Source organism: Vanessa atalanta, chromosome 17, assembly GCF_905147765.1.
Source record: "Vanessa atalanta chromosome 17, ilVanAtal1.2, whole genome shotgun sequence".
NCBI lineage: Eukaryota > Metazoa > Arthropoda > Insecta > Lepidoptera > Nymphalidae > Vanessa > Vanessa atalanta.
This window is the reverse complement of record NC_061887.1, coordinates 11681156-11695469: the sequence shown is the minus strand read 5'-3', so window position 1 is coordinate 11695469 and position 14314 is coordinate 11681156. Positions and strand designations below refer to the sequence as shown.

At 33.9% G+C, this 14314-nt stretch overlaps 1 protein-coding gene across 3 annotated transcripts; it reads left to right on the top strand.

Annotated features, from left to right (window-relative positions):
- The first annotated feature begins 624 nt into the window (after positions 1 to 624).
- LOC125070370 (zwei Ig domain protein zig-8-like) lies at positions 625 to 14050 on the top strand. 3 transcript variants are annotated; one of them, XM_047680211.1, is made up of 8 exons: positions 625 to 822; positions 8613 to 8704; positions 9756 to 10033; positions 10519 to 10596; positions 11038 to 11121; positions 12437 to 12571; positions 12917 to 13130; positions 13267 to 14050. In XM_047680211.1, the coding sequence occupies exons 2-8, from the start codon at positions 8644 to 8646 to the stop codon at positions 13377 to 13379; spliced, it is 963 nt and encodes a 320-aa protein (XP_047536167.1). In that variant the 5' UTR covers positions 625 to 822; positions 8613 to 8643; the 3' UTR covers positions 13380 to 14050. The 3 variants fall into 3 exon arrangements, with proteins under 3 accessions (XP_047536167.1, XP_047536166.1, XP_047536168.1); XM_047680210.1 differs by having other exon boundaries at positions 625 to 859; XM_047680212.1 differs by lacking the exon at positions 625 to 822 and adding an exon at positions 880 to 896.
- Positions 14051 to 14314: the final 264 nt, after the last annotated feature.

Sequence of the window (14314 nt, the reverse complement as noted above, 5' to 3'; positions counted from 1 at the left end):
CCTTTCCCCCTCCTCCTCCTCCCGTCTCCTCAGTCCGCGACCCAAAGCGCCCGCACTCGCTTCATGCTATACGACTGTACAGTCGATAAGGACGACTTTATAATACAAGAGGCGGTCTAACTATTTGCTTTCTGTTCTAGTAACTAATGTCTCACCTGGAGGACACCGAGCACAAAAGGCGCCAGAAAATGTTCGTAGTTAATTTTTAAAATAAGTTTTAAATAGCCTTTACGGTTGGACAAATACATCGTTAGCATTCCTACAATAGTTATTCTAACTTTCTTACTTCCCTCCTTTGTTTTTGCAATCTTAATATATTTTATTACACTATGGTGTCTCACAGAGCAGTAGTCGATTATTATTTAATAATAAAGATTGGGAAAATATAAACAGTTATAAATATTAAAAATTACAGGTCCGTTAAATCTATTGAAAAATTGACATAAATTGAAACCAAATCTGCCGTACTGCAAGCGTTTTCTTTTAAATTCTAAATGATATTTAATTTGCTATTTCTATTGATAGAGCTTAAAGTTCCAATCAATCGTCTCTCAGCCTACATTTTCAGGCGAAGCGCTCGTCCAACATCGGACCCCGTCGTCACGTTCGGCTTCAGTCGCGCCACACTCCTCGCCTCGGTAGGACCTTGAGCACGTGGGCGAACATTCTGAATACGCGACGCGCAAGCACGAAGTATCGTGTGGCGTCACATCGCAGTTCGAGTGAGAGATACTGTGTCGACTGTGCAGTGAAGTTTTATTTTTAAGACATGTGATTGGTTGAAGTGCTTCAAAGTCCGGCGACATGTGAACTGACTAATAAGTACTGACCTTGGATTACTTTTTTAGCAAGGATACATGTAATTAATTTTCTATTATATGTTGATTTGCAGACGAGTGAGTGACTTTACTATGAGTTTGAAAACTTTTTTATAATATTCTTAATATAGGCATATTTATGTCTCTTCGGAACTTCTACAATTTTAATTTAGTACTGAATTATATTATAATGAATTATATTCTTGTTGTCAATTAAAAATATTGATTTGATTTCTTAAAAAAAAATTTTACTGTAGCTGGCTAAAATAGCGTCGTAAATGCTTTGTTTTTTTTAAGTATGCAATTTAAAAAATGTTCTTTGAATTTAAATGGGTGCTCCCATCGAAAACTATACCGTCCCAAACAAAAATCACCGAGTTCTGATCTGGTAACATACTAGAAAAAATACAACCGAATTGATAACATTTCTTTTTTTAAATCGTTTGTAAAGAAGATTTTTCCTAATCTTAATAATTTATGGTTTCTTTTTTTTTCGAAAAACTAAAAATAAGTTTTAAAAATTAAATTTATATTTGACTTTACCTAATAAATCATAAATTTACTTTATTCGACGACTAAAAATTAAAATTGTTGTTCATACAACTATTAATTATTATTTTCAAATGACGTTCAAGGTGACACATTAAATATAATTGTGATTGTATTACGATTACGATAAATAAAAAAAAGAACATGCCATTTCGCGATAAGCGGCGAGAATATAATTGGAAGCCAATTTGGTCGCACGAAGCCTTATAGTTTCACCAAGAGTAAGCAACATTGTTAAAATATATTAAAATATAGGTTTTAAATTATCCAAAGAAATATTGTTTTATAAACTATATTTAAAAAGGGATAAAAATATATTTAATAGTTGTTTTCTTAAAACAAAAAGCCTTTAAGAAATATTAAATATATTTTAATTGAATATTAACTAATAATCATTGCTGGTATCTCGTTGAAATAATGAAACGTCCATTTCAATATTGCAAACCATACAATAATCTACAATTACACTAAAAAGCTGGAGCGTTCTTGCGCTTGAGGTGAGTATTGAGAAAGACTATAATGTGACTTGTTATAAACTATATATTTAAGTTCATTCTACGAATCTCAGAACTGAAACAGTAACCATGCAGATAACACGCACGGGGAATTTAAAATGTCTTTAATTTAACAAATATACAATAAACGTATTATTTAATTTAGCCAAAATATAAGTTAGAAAACCTTTTTTTTTCCTCGTGATATTTTCCTAGATAGTTAAAAGCTGATGATTACTTGGTTCATATTACATACAAATGAGTTCAATCTTAATGTTCACTCTTTCAATATATTAAGGCGTTGCCACACACGTGCATTATATATATAGCCTTTAATGGATATTGGTTTCCATTCATCTTTCTAATAAACAGCTTTTAGAGATGGGTTTGTGTTAATTATGTGTTAGCGACTAAGTTAATAATCACCGTGAGTGTACTGTAACTCCGTAGTTTCAATTTAAACGTCTTCATTCAATATAGAAGCATACAATTACATATTGATTGTAAAATTAAAAATTAGCGCTTGTTTGGAAAAAGAAATACCCTGATTAAGAAGAAGAAGAGAAGAACTGGCAAAAGAAACTCACCGGTTTTTTTTTAGTTTTGTAATCTCAAGTGTCAATTTTTTATTATATATTAAAAATAATCCAACCTCAACATAAGACAATGGGAAAGTAATGCCAAATTTCTGCCAACGGGTTCGACCTCGTACGTTACGTTACGTTACGTTACAGTACGGTACGTTAGTTAGTCCTTATCTATACAGTTGGAAACGAGTGTGCACAATTCATCGTAACCGGTTCAAACTCAAACTCAAATTCCTTTATTCAATATAGAAGTATTACACTTTCTTATTGATTGTCAAGTTAAACACTACCACCGGTTCGGAAAAGAAAACACCCTGACCTGAGAAGAACCGGCGAAAGAAACTCAGCGGGACTTTTTTTTTTTTTTACGTCAAATTAATTATATACATAATTATATATGAGTAGAAACAGCCAGGAGGCGATCGTTTCATTCCCAAGGTGTGCTATCAAACATAAACTCACTAATTGTATAGTAACCTTTCGCACACAAGCGTTCCTTAACAATTTTTTTAAATTTCGCAACAGAAGCATTTTGAACGCTTTCTGGGATCCTGTTGTAGAAGCGTATACATTGCCCCACAAAAGAGTTACTGACTCTATGCAGTCGAGTAACAGGAGTAACAAGATTGTGTTTGTTCCTTGTACCAACGTTATGAGAATCACATTTTCTCATAAAAACATTAATATTTTTCCGTACATACAAAACATTACAGAATATATATTGAGAAGCAACAGTCAATATCTTAATTTCTTTTGAAGGTTGAGTAGTTAAGACGTGATGGCGAAACAAATAAACTTATTTTCATATTTATATCTTTACTTAGAATTCTTTTATTAATTTACATTGAGAACTTTATGAAAATCAACATCAATAGTAGATACGACGGCACGCTACCTGAGTCCTGTAACCGGAGTAGGAAACACGACGTGCTATTATATTTCTTAGGAATATAAAAACCACTCTTATGTCCAATTTAACGTAATAATATATCAATAAAATAAAAATAAAAATGAATTGAATGTTCTCAATTAACGTTCAATCGTCGTAACATAGCGAGAGCACCTGTACCATGTACACACTTGTGTGGTATTATAACTCCTGCGCAAGTTAATCCTTAAGATGGCTGCCGTGCTCTATATCCGAATAAGAGTATTATAAAAGTAACTTGAGCAACTGTATTTTTAACTATTTCTTGTGTAAATTAAGTTATATGCTTGTTATACATAGTTCTCTTTGTCATTTTATTTATATTATATAATCTGATACGTATCATAAGTAAAATTAAGTATATATGTGTAAAACAATTAACAAAAATCATTAAATGTTTCGCATTATCACAATCGTGTGACTTGTAAGATCTACGCAAGCGTGACACGCTTCTGAGTACGGTCTAATAAAAATGCAAGGACACGCGCTGATAGCGCCTGAGGGCTCACGTCTTAACATCTCGCGTCGCCAGCGGAATTGCGACACGCTAACAATTTGTCACTTTGCCATTTTTCCGAAATAAACATAATATTGTAAAGCCTTTTAGAAATACTTAATACCTCTTTCGTTTATTTTATTAGACGTTAAACTTAAGAGCGAGTATTTCATATTAAATAGTTTTCATGAATTATGCCGAGATGGTATCATGGTTGGGGCTCGTGAATATTGCGTGGCGAGCTTTTATGTGCTTAATTTGTGTCAATAATTAATACGTGCGGGTTCAACTCATTTATTATTTTTCTAACAAACAGCAATATTCTGTTTTGCTGTGTTTTGTTTTGAAAAACGAGTGAGCCAGTTATTTATTTAAAGAAGTTTTATCGGACGGAACAAAGGCTATAACATATTATGTAGTTTTACTTGTTGCTGTTGCCTTTTTATCCGAACGATTTGCTTGTCTAACGCAGGCTAACTCCTGAGGTAAATAAAACAAGATAATAAAGAAACATACATTGCTAACATAAATAATATTTTTTGAATGGCGTCGAAGCACAGCATAAATGTTGTTCATGTGAAGCATTACAATTTTATAGTAATTAAAAATGAATAAAAGACGACGTTGGTTTTGTAGTCGGCGTCGATGAGAATCGCACGTGAATTCATTGTTAATTTAAAAGCAGACTAACTTTTTAATAAAATTAAGAAATATTTAACTCGGAAAGAAAGGATAAAACTACACATAGCTTAAGAACAACATTGAAACTAAACATGCAGGCGCAAAAGATTTTATCACTGAAGTATCTCTATTAACCTTATCACACATTTTAATTAGCTAAGGCAATAAATAATGTAATCCGCACATCGCTATTATAATGTCATCATTATTCTCAGCCCAAAGTGTGCTTCCACCTTTCACTACCTGTCGACAGCATTGATTGATTAACGCTCTCAACTCTCGCCTTCATTATCAGCGGTGGATATCGATCTCATTCCGGATTACATCAGTCAAGTAGTTGCTCAATAAGTAATAAAAATATATTTTATTATATAATTTTGAATAACATCTGAGGTGGTTCAGTGATCAAATATAATCTGAAGATTGTGATCTCTAATCGGAACAAGCACCACCCTATTTTCATGTATTCATTTGTAGTCATAATTTATCTCGTGCTCATCGGTATAGTGTTGAATAAGTTCAGTTTGACAATCAAGGGATGCAGGTTCTCCGATGCGTGGGACAGAGTGGTGGAATGATCTCCTTCCAACAAACAATGAGAGATATTTACGGAACAATACTTTATATTTGAGTAAATTTTTCAGTTATTGTTATTCCACAAATGTTAAGATATTACAATAGAAGATATATTAATTATCTTGTTTAATTATTATAATTAAATTCCCCCGCCTTGGCAAAAATCCCCTTTTCTGACAAGGAGTCTAATCTAGGCTAATCAAAAGCTAGTAAGTCATTTTGAATTTTATTAAAATATTATTGTTATAGCCAGATATTAGACGGAGATATCTTCTAAAGTCTTTATTCTAATAATATAGCTTAAAAGATAAATTTAATCTATATTAAATGCCTAAGGAAACTAAAATGTTATTTTAAATCAGGATTAATAATACATTGGAGAAAATGGCTTCGTAAATGACCTAATTTTTTTTTACAAATCTCTATGGGGTTACCGTAAAATATGAATATGCGATCGCGGACTTTTCTGTAGGCGTTTTTAGTATTTTTGTCTTTCTTTAAGATTACTATGTATATTCAAAGCTAAACATAAACAGCATGGCACGAGCGTCGTCCGTTGCGCATAGCCCTTGTCTTTACGGTCCTTTATTGAAGTGCCTTTATCGATCGGCGCACTGTCACTACGTCTATCATCTTAGATATTCTTTAAAAGATTAAATACACGATAAAAAGTCTGGGGTAATTATAAATCATATAATATTTGTATTATTGAAAAGTAATTACTGAGTTGACACTAGAGAGAATCGGTTGGAACTTTCAATACTTTATGCACAAAGTACTAGATGATGATGATATCTTCCTGACAGATTTCGACCACGGCGGGGAATGTCAATGGAGACGTGTGAGGCACAGGTGTGTACGCACACACAGTAAATTCTCAATACCTCATAATCCGATGGATCGAAAATCTGACAGTAAAAATATCAGTTGCGTGCAGGACCAAAGGTTTTACGTTTACTTTTCGAGACACGATAGCGTACACACTTCCAAATTCCGGGCTGATACTAATACATTTTCGATAAAAACTTAATAACTTTAATCGCCCCGATCTGGGGTTTGAACCTAGGGCTTCTGAATACGGGCTTATATATTGCTACTAAATTACATATTATAACACATTTTGAAAACAAACATACAACGAAAATTCTAGTTTATTTGATGTTGAAAACTCGAATAGACAGCAGAACTCGATAGATGAATTCGGAATTAGCTTCTTAAAGCCAATCGAATAAGTAAAATATACAGGGAGAAGATTGCCAAGCATATTATTATTGCAATGCCAAGAAAATAATTAATACAGCTATCGTAATATAACCCTAATTATTATTTTCTTTTTGTTGTAACGTTTTTTACTAACAAGTTCACCGGATCTATTTAAGGTATTTTTTTATGATATAAATAGGCGGATGAGCAAATGGGCCACCCGATGGTAAGTGGTCACTACCGCCCTTAGATAATGGTGTACAGCACTAGGTATACACCAATACTCACATCACCAATGCGCCACCATGGGGGCTAAGATGTTAGGTCTCTTGTGCCTGTCACCCTTCAAACCGCAACACAAAAATACTGAGTACTGCTGTTTGGCGGTAGCATATCTGATGGGTGGGTGGTATCAGACGGGCTTGCACAAAACCTCTCTGCACAAAGCACCGAGGTTAAATGTTTTATGAATTATCTTATGATTCCATTTTACAAACCTTTTTATTTATATTCAGAATGAAATGATATAGGGGTGATTAATTAATTCATTTCCACTTCTCAGATCGAAGAGAAAGCTCAGCCACCAACGAACAATATGAAATTCAATATGATTTTAGATTCTATATAATTACAAAAGTTGAATGTCTGACTCAGATTTCATTACAGCTAATAAGTTGAGGTTTCCGCGTTTGCGATTTTAATTATTAATTTAAGTTTTATTATTGTTTAGTAAATTTGTGAGCCGGGTCGGACCAGTGGTAAGAACATGAAAAATTTCGATTAATATAGATTTTTATTGGTAAGTGCACTATTGTCAATAGACATTTATGCCGTTAGAAATTGTAACCATTCCTTACATCGCCAATGCGCCACCAACCATTGGAATTAAGAAATGACGTCCATTTGTAGTTGAAACTGACTCACTTACACTTTTAAGAGCAAAACAAAAATACTAACAATAACAATGGAGGTAGATAATGCGTTGAGTGGGTGATATCAATGGGCTTGCAAAAAGTCACCAAGCCAATTTGTCTTTAGTATGAATTTCAGACTTTCCTATAAAAGAAAACATCGTGATAAAAATCTTCCACGTGTGTTTCCACCAGTTGGGGCCGCTTGGCCAGCTCTATATCTTCTCCTCAAAAGAAAAGGCCTGTGCCCAGTAGCAGTACACAGGCTGACATTTTCTAGCCTGCTTATATAATTATCGACTTTGCACATGTGAAATTGTCATTTTAAGATATTGATATGATGGAAGAAAATGAAGTAAATATATATTTTATTAACGCTCTGTTCTTAATTCTAAATAAGCTAATCCTTGCGTTTTTAGCTATTTATGTAACAATTTTTATTTATTTCCTTCTTTTGGGAGCAGAATAGTTTTTTTTAAAGTATTTATTCAAATATATCGTCATATCTCTTAAACAACCATTCAAACTTAAGAAATGGAAATATATGATCTTCCAAAGAAAGTTTTCGTATGTCTGGCATAGTTTTGGCAGCGTCTCCTGAAAAAACACCCGCACCGATTTATTTAATTTTCTTCCCGACGTTGACAAAATAAGCTATATCTCAAGAAGATGCAACGTCTGCGTTACTGTAGCATTGATTTACTCTGAAATTATAGTCTATCATTGTATCAACGTTACAAATTAAAACTAAAAATGAGAAAAATAATCAAACAAAAGTTGTAGCATGCCATCGGACTGTTGAGATAGACATTTTTTAAAAAGATTATATACGATATTTTACTCTAATTTATTTTCAATTATTTGTATTAAAAGATTAACATCATATGATGTCAAAGAGAGTAACGTGCTCAGGAGGTGGAGGAGTCCCAAGATAGATGCACTCTCTATACGCTCTCAAAGAACCAAATAGGCAAAACAAGTTGCAGAATTTCGGGATCTATAATTTAAAATATCGAGTTAGTTAACGAATGTATATGTAAGTATATATGACAGAACAAGAGAGACGGATGAACGATCAAACGATGAATACTAGAGGATAATGGAAGGAAAACACGTGCGCTGCAATAAAACAGCTTAGGACAAGGGCAGGGAAAAGAAGAAGCGGTTTTATAATCTAAGATAACGAGGCAATAAGCTCAAAAACGCGTGGAGCTCAGACGTGGAATATCATAATTTGAATCGTAATTGTGACTGTACAAAAAATGTATCAACCTGTTATAAATCTCAGTGCGATGATAACTGAGTTTTTATGTAAAAGTAGCCTAAGCATCAGCCCGTTGCAATACTTAAAGATATACGTTTCTCGCAGGTTCTCAATAACGTGTCACTAGCGGCGGCGGATGGCGGCCGCACTCGCCCTAACGCTTCTCGCCGCGCTTCTCTCGCCCGCTGGTACTGCCGGTAATATTGAATTTATTCGTTATTCAATTACTTTATAAAGGCTGAATAAATTAGCTATCTAATAGTTACTGGTCACCATCGCCTTTACATTCAAGCGTTACAACTACATTGCAGTCCTTAAACAATCCAACGACCACAACCAAGAGACCCTTAATGTTTGTCTTTTGTTTTAACTCATTAAAACAAAACACATAGAAATACAAAGCATTGCTAAGTAGTATAATAAACCATGAGCGGGAGGTATTCAGATAGATGTCAGCAGACAGAAACAATCGATCAGTAAAAAGCCCTCTCGCTATTCACATTAGCACAACGTACAACGTTGTGCTAATGTAAATAACTGCTCTCGTGGTAAATGTTATTACTACCCGTATACCCAATGGAACACCCTACTAACTCGTTACTCAAAAACTCACCGAATTAGTAAAAACTACGAATGTTCATACAATCTTTCATCCTTTTTACTTCTCTGAGGAGTTAATTATTAAAAGCACTATACCGACCGTCTTTCACTTCTTAAAGTATGCCTCAACACAGACCTCGATATTTCCAACATCAAAAATGACGAATTTCAACTCTCATCCCCCATTTTACTCCCTCAGGATATGAATTTTGTAAATTCCTTTCCTAGTGCTCGCATACATTTCAGGAGGGAAATTCCATCTGTGCAAAATTCCATCTCGCTTGACCGGCGTGAAATACCAGTCAGTCATTTTAAAATTTTATTAGGGAGTTACTGTTTGCATATTCGTCAAATAATTGCATCGCCGATGCATTCCATCTCTGTTCACGAACTAGTTGAATGTTTAATGGGACGAAAACATGAAAGTGTATTAAAGTTGGACTTACACGATAAATGAATTGATAATTTGTTCATTTTTATACCGACTAGAATAAATACATGTCTGTGTTTGAAAAGTGACAGAGAAAACTGACCCAAGGGAGTATCCTGAATAATATTATTGCTTATTAAGACATTTGAATACATTAATAAATTATTTTGTTTTGATTTTACTATTATATTATTTATCCAAAGTATGTTTGGTCACAGAGCGGGCGCGGCGCTCAGCGGGCGAGGCGGCCGCTGTGGAAATACATCAGAATGTACCAGATATCCCACATACGGAAATGTCTCAAGCAGAAATAGACGCAGCGGCTCAGGCTGAAGCCGAAGCAGCAGGAGTACCAGCTTGGCGGGATCTCTGGTATTCCTCTTTGGAGGCCCTGAGACGGGAACCAACTATAAACAATACTCAAGAAGACATCCTGGTTCAGCTCGGTGGTGTGGCTTTTCTTCATTGTCCCGTGCGAAATCTTGGTGAAAGAGGCGTAAATAATCTTCTTTTTATCTTAATCATATCAGAACATATTACATGCGCTATAAGTAACATCATATCATTATTTATGTACGCGTAGAACCCCGGTGATACGATATTTTGAATTTTATATTTATAAGAGTCAATGTTGCATATCACCTTCTGACATTAATCCATAATCATGTGCAGCACATGAATGGTTTTAGCACTTTTAAATGTATCTTTTTAAATAGTTCTGGTTGTGTTTTATGAACAGAAGATATAAGCATTCAGATGTTTTGGCTTGCAAGTTCTACTAAAATACTTTATATGGACCAGTGTGGCTGCAGCATTACATACCACACTCGCGTCGCTGTAAACAATACCTCGTCTCATTTTACCATCGCTTATAGCAATAACGTTGCATTTGCCTTCAATATTGTATCAAAATAAACAATAGTATTGAATTTTCCTGCAGCCTCATTAACAGTTTTTGTAAAATGTATAATTGTTTCACAGGTATCATGGGTTCGAAGACGTGATTGGCATATCATCAGTTCTGGTGTTTTCATGTACACTAATGATGAGAGATTTCAGGTACGTTATGTTAAATTAAAATAAAAAAAAACTGGATTTAGGACAAAAAACAATGTGTAACTATATTCATATACAAAACATAAAATAAAATGCTAGGATTACGTTGAATATAATAATACTTGTATATTACAAGTAAGCACAATAAAAAATATTTACGTCAAATATTTAAAATATATTCAGATTGAAATATTATCGTGCAAATCAGTACCGCGTGGAATAATGGTAATAATGATGGAATTCCGCATCGAAACGAAATTTCAATTCTAAAATGAACCAGAATCGAAATTTTAATTTCTTTTTTGCATTCTTACTGCAAATAGTTATCCCTTCTTTATGTATTAGAAATCCTCCTTTAACTTGATTCGCTAATTTTGATGTTATTTTCACAGGATTTTAGAATCATTTAATTTGTTTATACATTTTGAGCTTTTTTACATTTAGGTTCTGCACAGCGAAGGTTCAGACGACTGGATATTGCAGATAAAATACGTACAGAAACGTGACAATGGAACTTATGAGTGTCAGGTATCTTCGTAACTTACTTATCGTTGTATTAATACGCTCGTCTAATCCAATCCAACAAAAATATTATCTTTCTATCGTATGATATTTATTTAGCTTTAACAAAGATTACATAGATTGTTTCAAATCAAATCGGAATTAACTTTATCCTCTTACAAGGAAATTTGAATCAGTTTTATTGGTAAGATTAAATTATATATAAAGCGTTTCTGAAAAGAGCTGACAAAACACTGTGTTTAAATTAGACTAGACCTCAAAAATAAGAGTAATTTATATGACTGAGGCGTCGCTTTTTTTGTTCCTTCACCATTTTTCTTAAAACGGCTAATCCGATTGGGATGATATTATACGACGTATATTTTTCTTTACATACATTAAATTGTAACGAATTTAAATGAAAAAATACGTTTATTAGACTATCGTCAAAGGCTCTAAGCCACAGGACCTTACCTTCACATCCACTCCTAATGCTTAAAGTTTAAATAAAGAGATAACTAGTAGTACAATCGTTTTTGAACCCGCAACCTTTGGTTAAGATTTTGACCATTGAGCCATCTGAACTCTCACAGAATTCTTTAAGAAATAAATAGGTTTAGCTAGCACACAATTTCGCTCGTGTAATTTGTTAATTTTTCACACAAACTTTGTCACTCCATTTTAACTTGTTCCCGGAGGATTTATAAAATCTTTTCTAAGCGAGCTCCCACAATCCAAGAGAAACATAAGTGCCCCAAGTTTGTAACTTTTATAGTTCCAAAGATTTCGTGATGTCTGAGAGAATCAGTGGACGGAGACAAATAGGCTCTTGTAAATTCTTGTCATTCTTGCTTCGTAGTATAATAACGAATAATTTCATAAAATATGTCTTACAGGAGACTCCTTAATCATTTCTCTGACATATTTTTTGGCGATCGCTATTCAAAGGTATTCGTTCAAATTACAAAGTTAATTAAAATATTTTTCTTCATAATAATTCCCAAAATTTATCTTTCTACATAAAGACGGATAAATTATTAATTATTATTTACAGTTACAATAGGATAGTTCTACATTTTTCCAACTTGAGGTACAGTAAAATCTTCCCAAAAAATGTATAATATATATATATAATTGTTTGTTTGTATCAGTTTCGTCACCCGATTAGTTTCTCAGTCCCCGTGATTGTCTTAAAGAAATCTCTCTTTAGCGAAATAAGCTATTATCTCATCCATTATTTAGAAGTCATAGTAGCTATTATGTGTTAGTATGCAAAAAAGTGTTTCATAAACAAACAATTAATGTGCACATTATAATGTGATCTACGTGTTTCTACACACAGGTTTCAACGGGGTCGGGGACCCTCTCACGCCTCGTGCACCTACACATAGTTGTGCCCGAGGCGTTTATACTCGGTGCAGACGAGTACCATGTCGATGCAGGTTCCACGATCAATCTCGTCTGTATTATTGAAAAGGTTAGTTTTATAATTGCTATTGGTCATTTATTCAGCATATCAATGTCCCAATAGAGCAAAAGCCTCCGGAAAATTATTCAAACATGTGATGAGACAATTAGAGCTAATTATTTCAATACACTCATCCATCAAGATCCATAGTTATAGGATTAATGCTCTGAAATAACAAAAATATAGCTTAAAACATAAATACAAATGATATATGCTAAATTGCTGGGGCAGCAAACAGTAATATGACCTTGAAATGTTGCTCTCATCGTGCTCAAAGAAGTTTAACTTTAAAAGTACGTATTCAGATTGATTACAGAAAGTTTGAGTATTTATTTGTTCTAACATAATGCCCAGAGTCCAGTACCACCACAGTACGTGTTCTGGTACCACAACGCGCGCATGATTAACTACGACGCGGCGCGCGGCGTGACGGTCGCGACGGCGCCGGGCGCTCGCACTCAATCCGCACTCGCGATTCGTTCCGCCGCGCCTGCGCACTCCGGGAACTACTCCTGTCGCGCCGCCAACACAGAGCCTGCGCACATTTATGTATATGTCTCAGAAGGCAGTAAGTAACTCTTTCACGTACTTGTTCTGCCGTGAGATTCGAGTTTCGAGCCCTACTGGTAGAGAAATTACTCTGGATGGACTGAATGTTACGTAACTTTAGAACTGTCATCAATTATTATTTCGTCTGTACACAGGTGACAAGATGGCCGCCACTTTAAGCCGCAACGCCAGTAACACTCTAAATTACTGGCTGGTGCTGTTGATCACATGCTCGTACGCTGTCCTGCGGAGTCACAGCACGCTATAGTCGCGATAAAATTGTCCATCCGAACGTATACTATACAAAAGATAACATTCCTTCAGATTATATAATTAAAAACAACTAGATTTAATGATATACTTGCATACTTTGAGTTGAAGAGATTTTTATATAAGATGAAGATGTGGAAATGTTAGTGTAATTATAAAAATCTGGAAATAAATTATATATAAGCGTGCAAATAATGTTAAATCAAGACGTTATGACAAGATATATTTGTTTCCCAAATCACACACATATTCCGACGGTTATATTTAAATTTACGTATCTATTTAAACTCTGTAGAATATTTGCTTTATTTTATCGAAACAACTGTCGAAATATGTACGAAAAAAAATATTAAAACTTTTTCACTTATAAACGATTCGGATTATATAAGGAGTAGTTGTATACAGTATTGCATTTGTATATTATAGAAATGTTTAATTTTCCGATCACATTACAGTCTTACAAATATCAAAAAAGAAAACTATATTTACAGTGAGTTCATGGAAAATAAAATTCGTCTCTTGTTACTGGATTAATAATCTCGGTCAGAAATGTTTTCAAAACTAGTGTATGTATACAAATCTGTTACTTATGATATTATATAGATATCATTACGAACATTACCGGAATTATTCGAACTAAAAAACTAAATTTGCGTTCAAATATTTGAATGTTTTTATTTATTCCAACATATGAACAATTATATAATATATATATTAAGAATTAATTGCTCAAAGCAAATAAAACATTATTGTATACTCTCATTAATTGTACAAAATTTTGATGATATAATTACATTTAATGAAGAATTGTAAAATTATACTAAGTTTTGTTGTTCGTTTAATATTTCTCTACGCACCTCGTATGTATAAGGGACAGGACGCACTTGCGCGTTCTAGCGAAGCACGGATGTTCTCCGAGGACCCGAAGGCCGG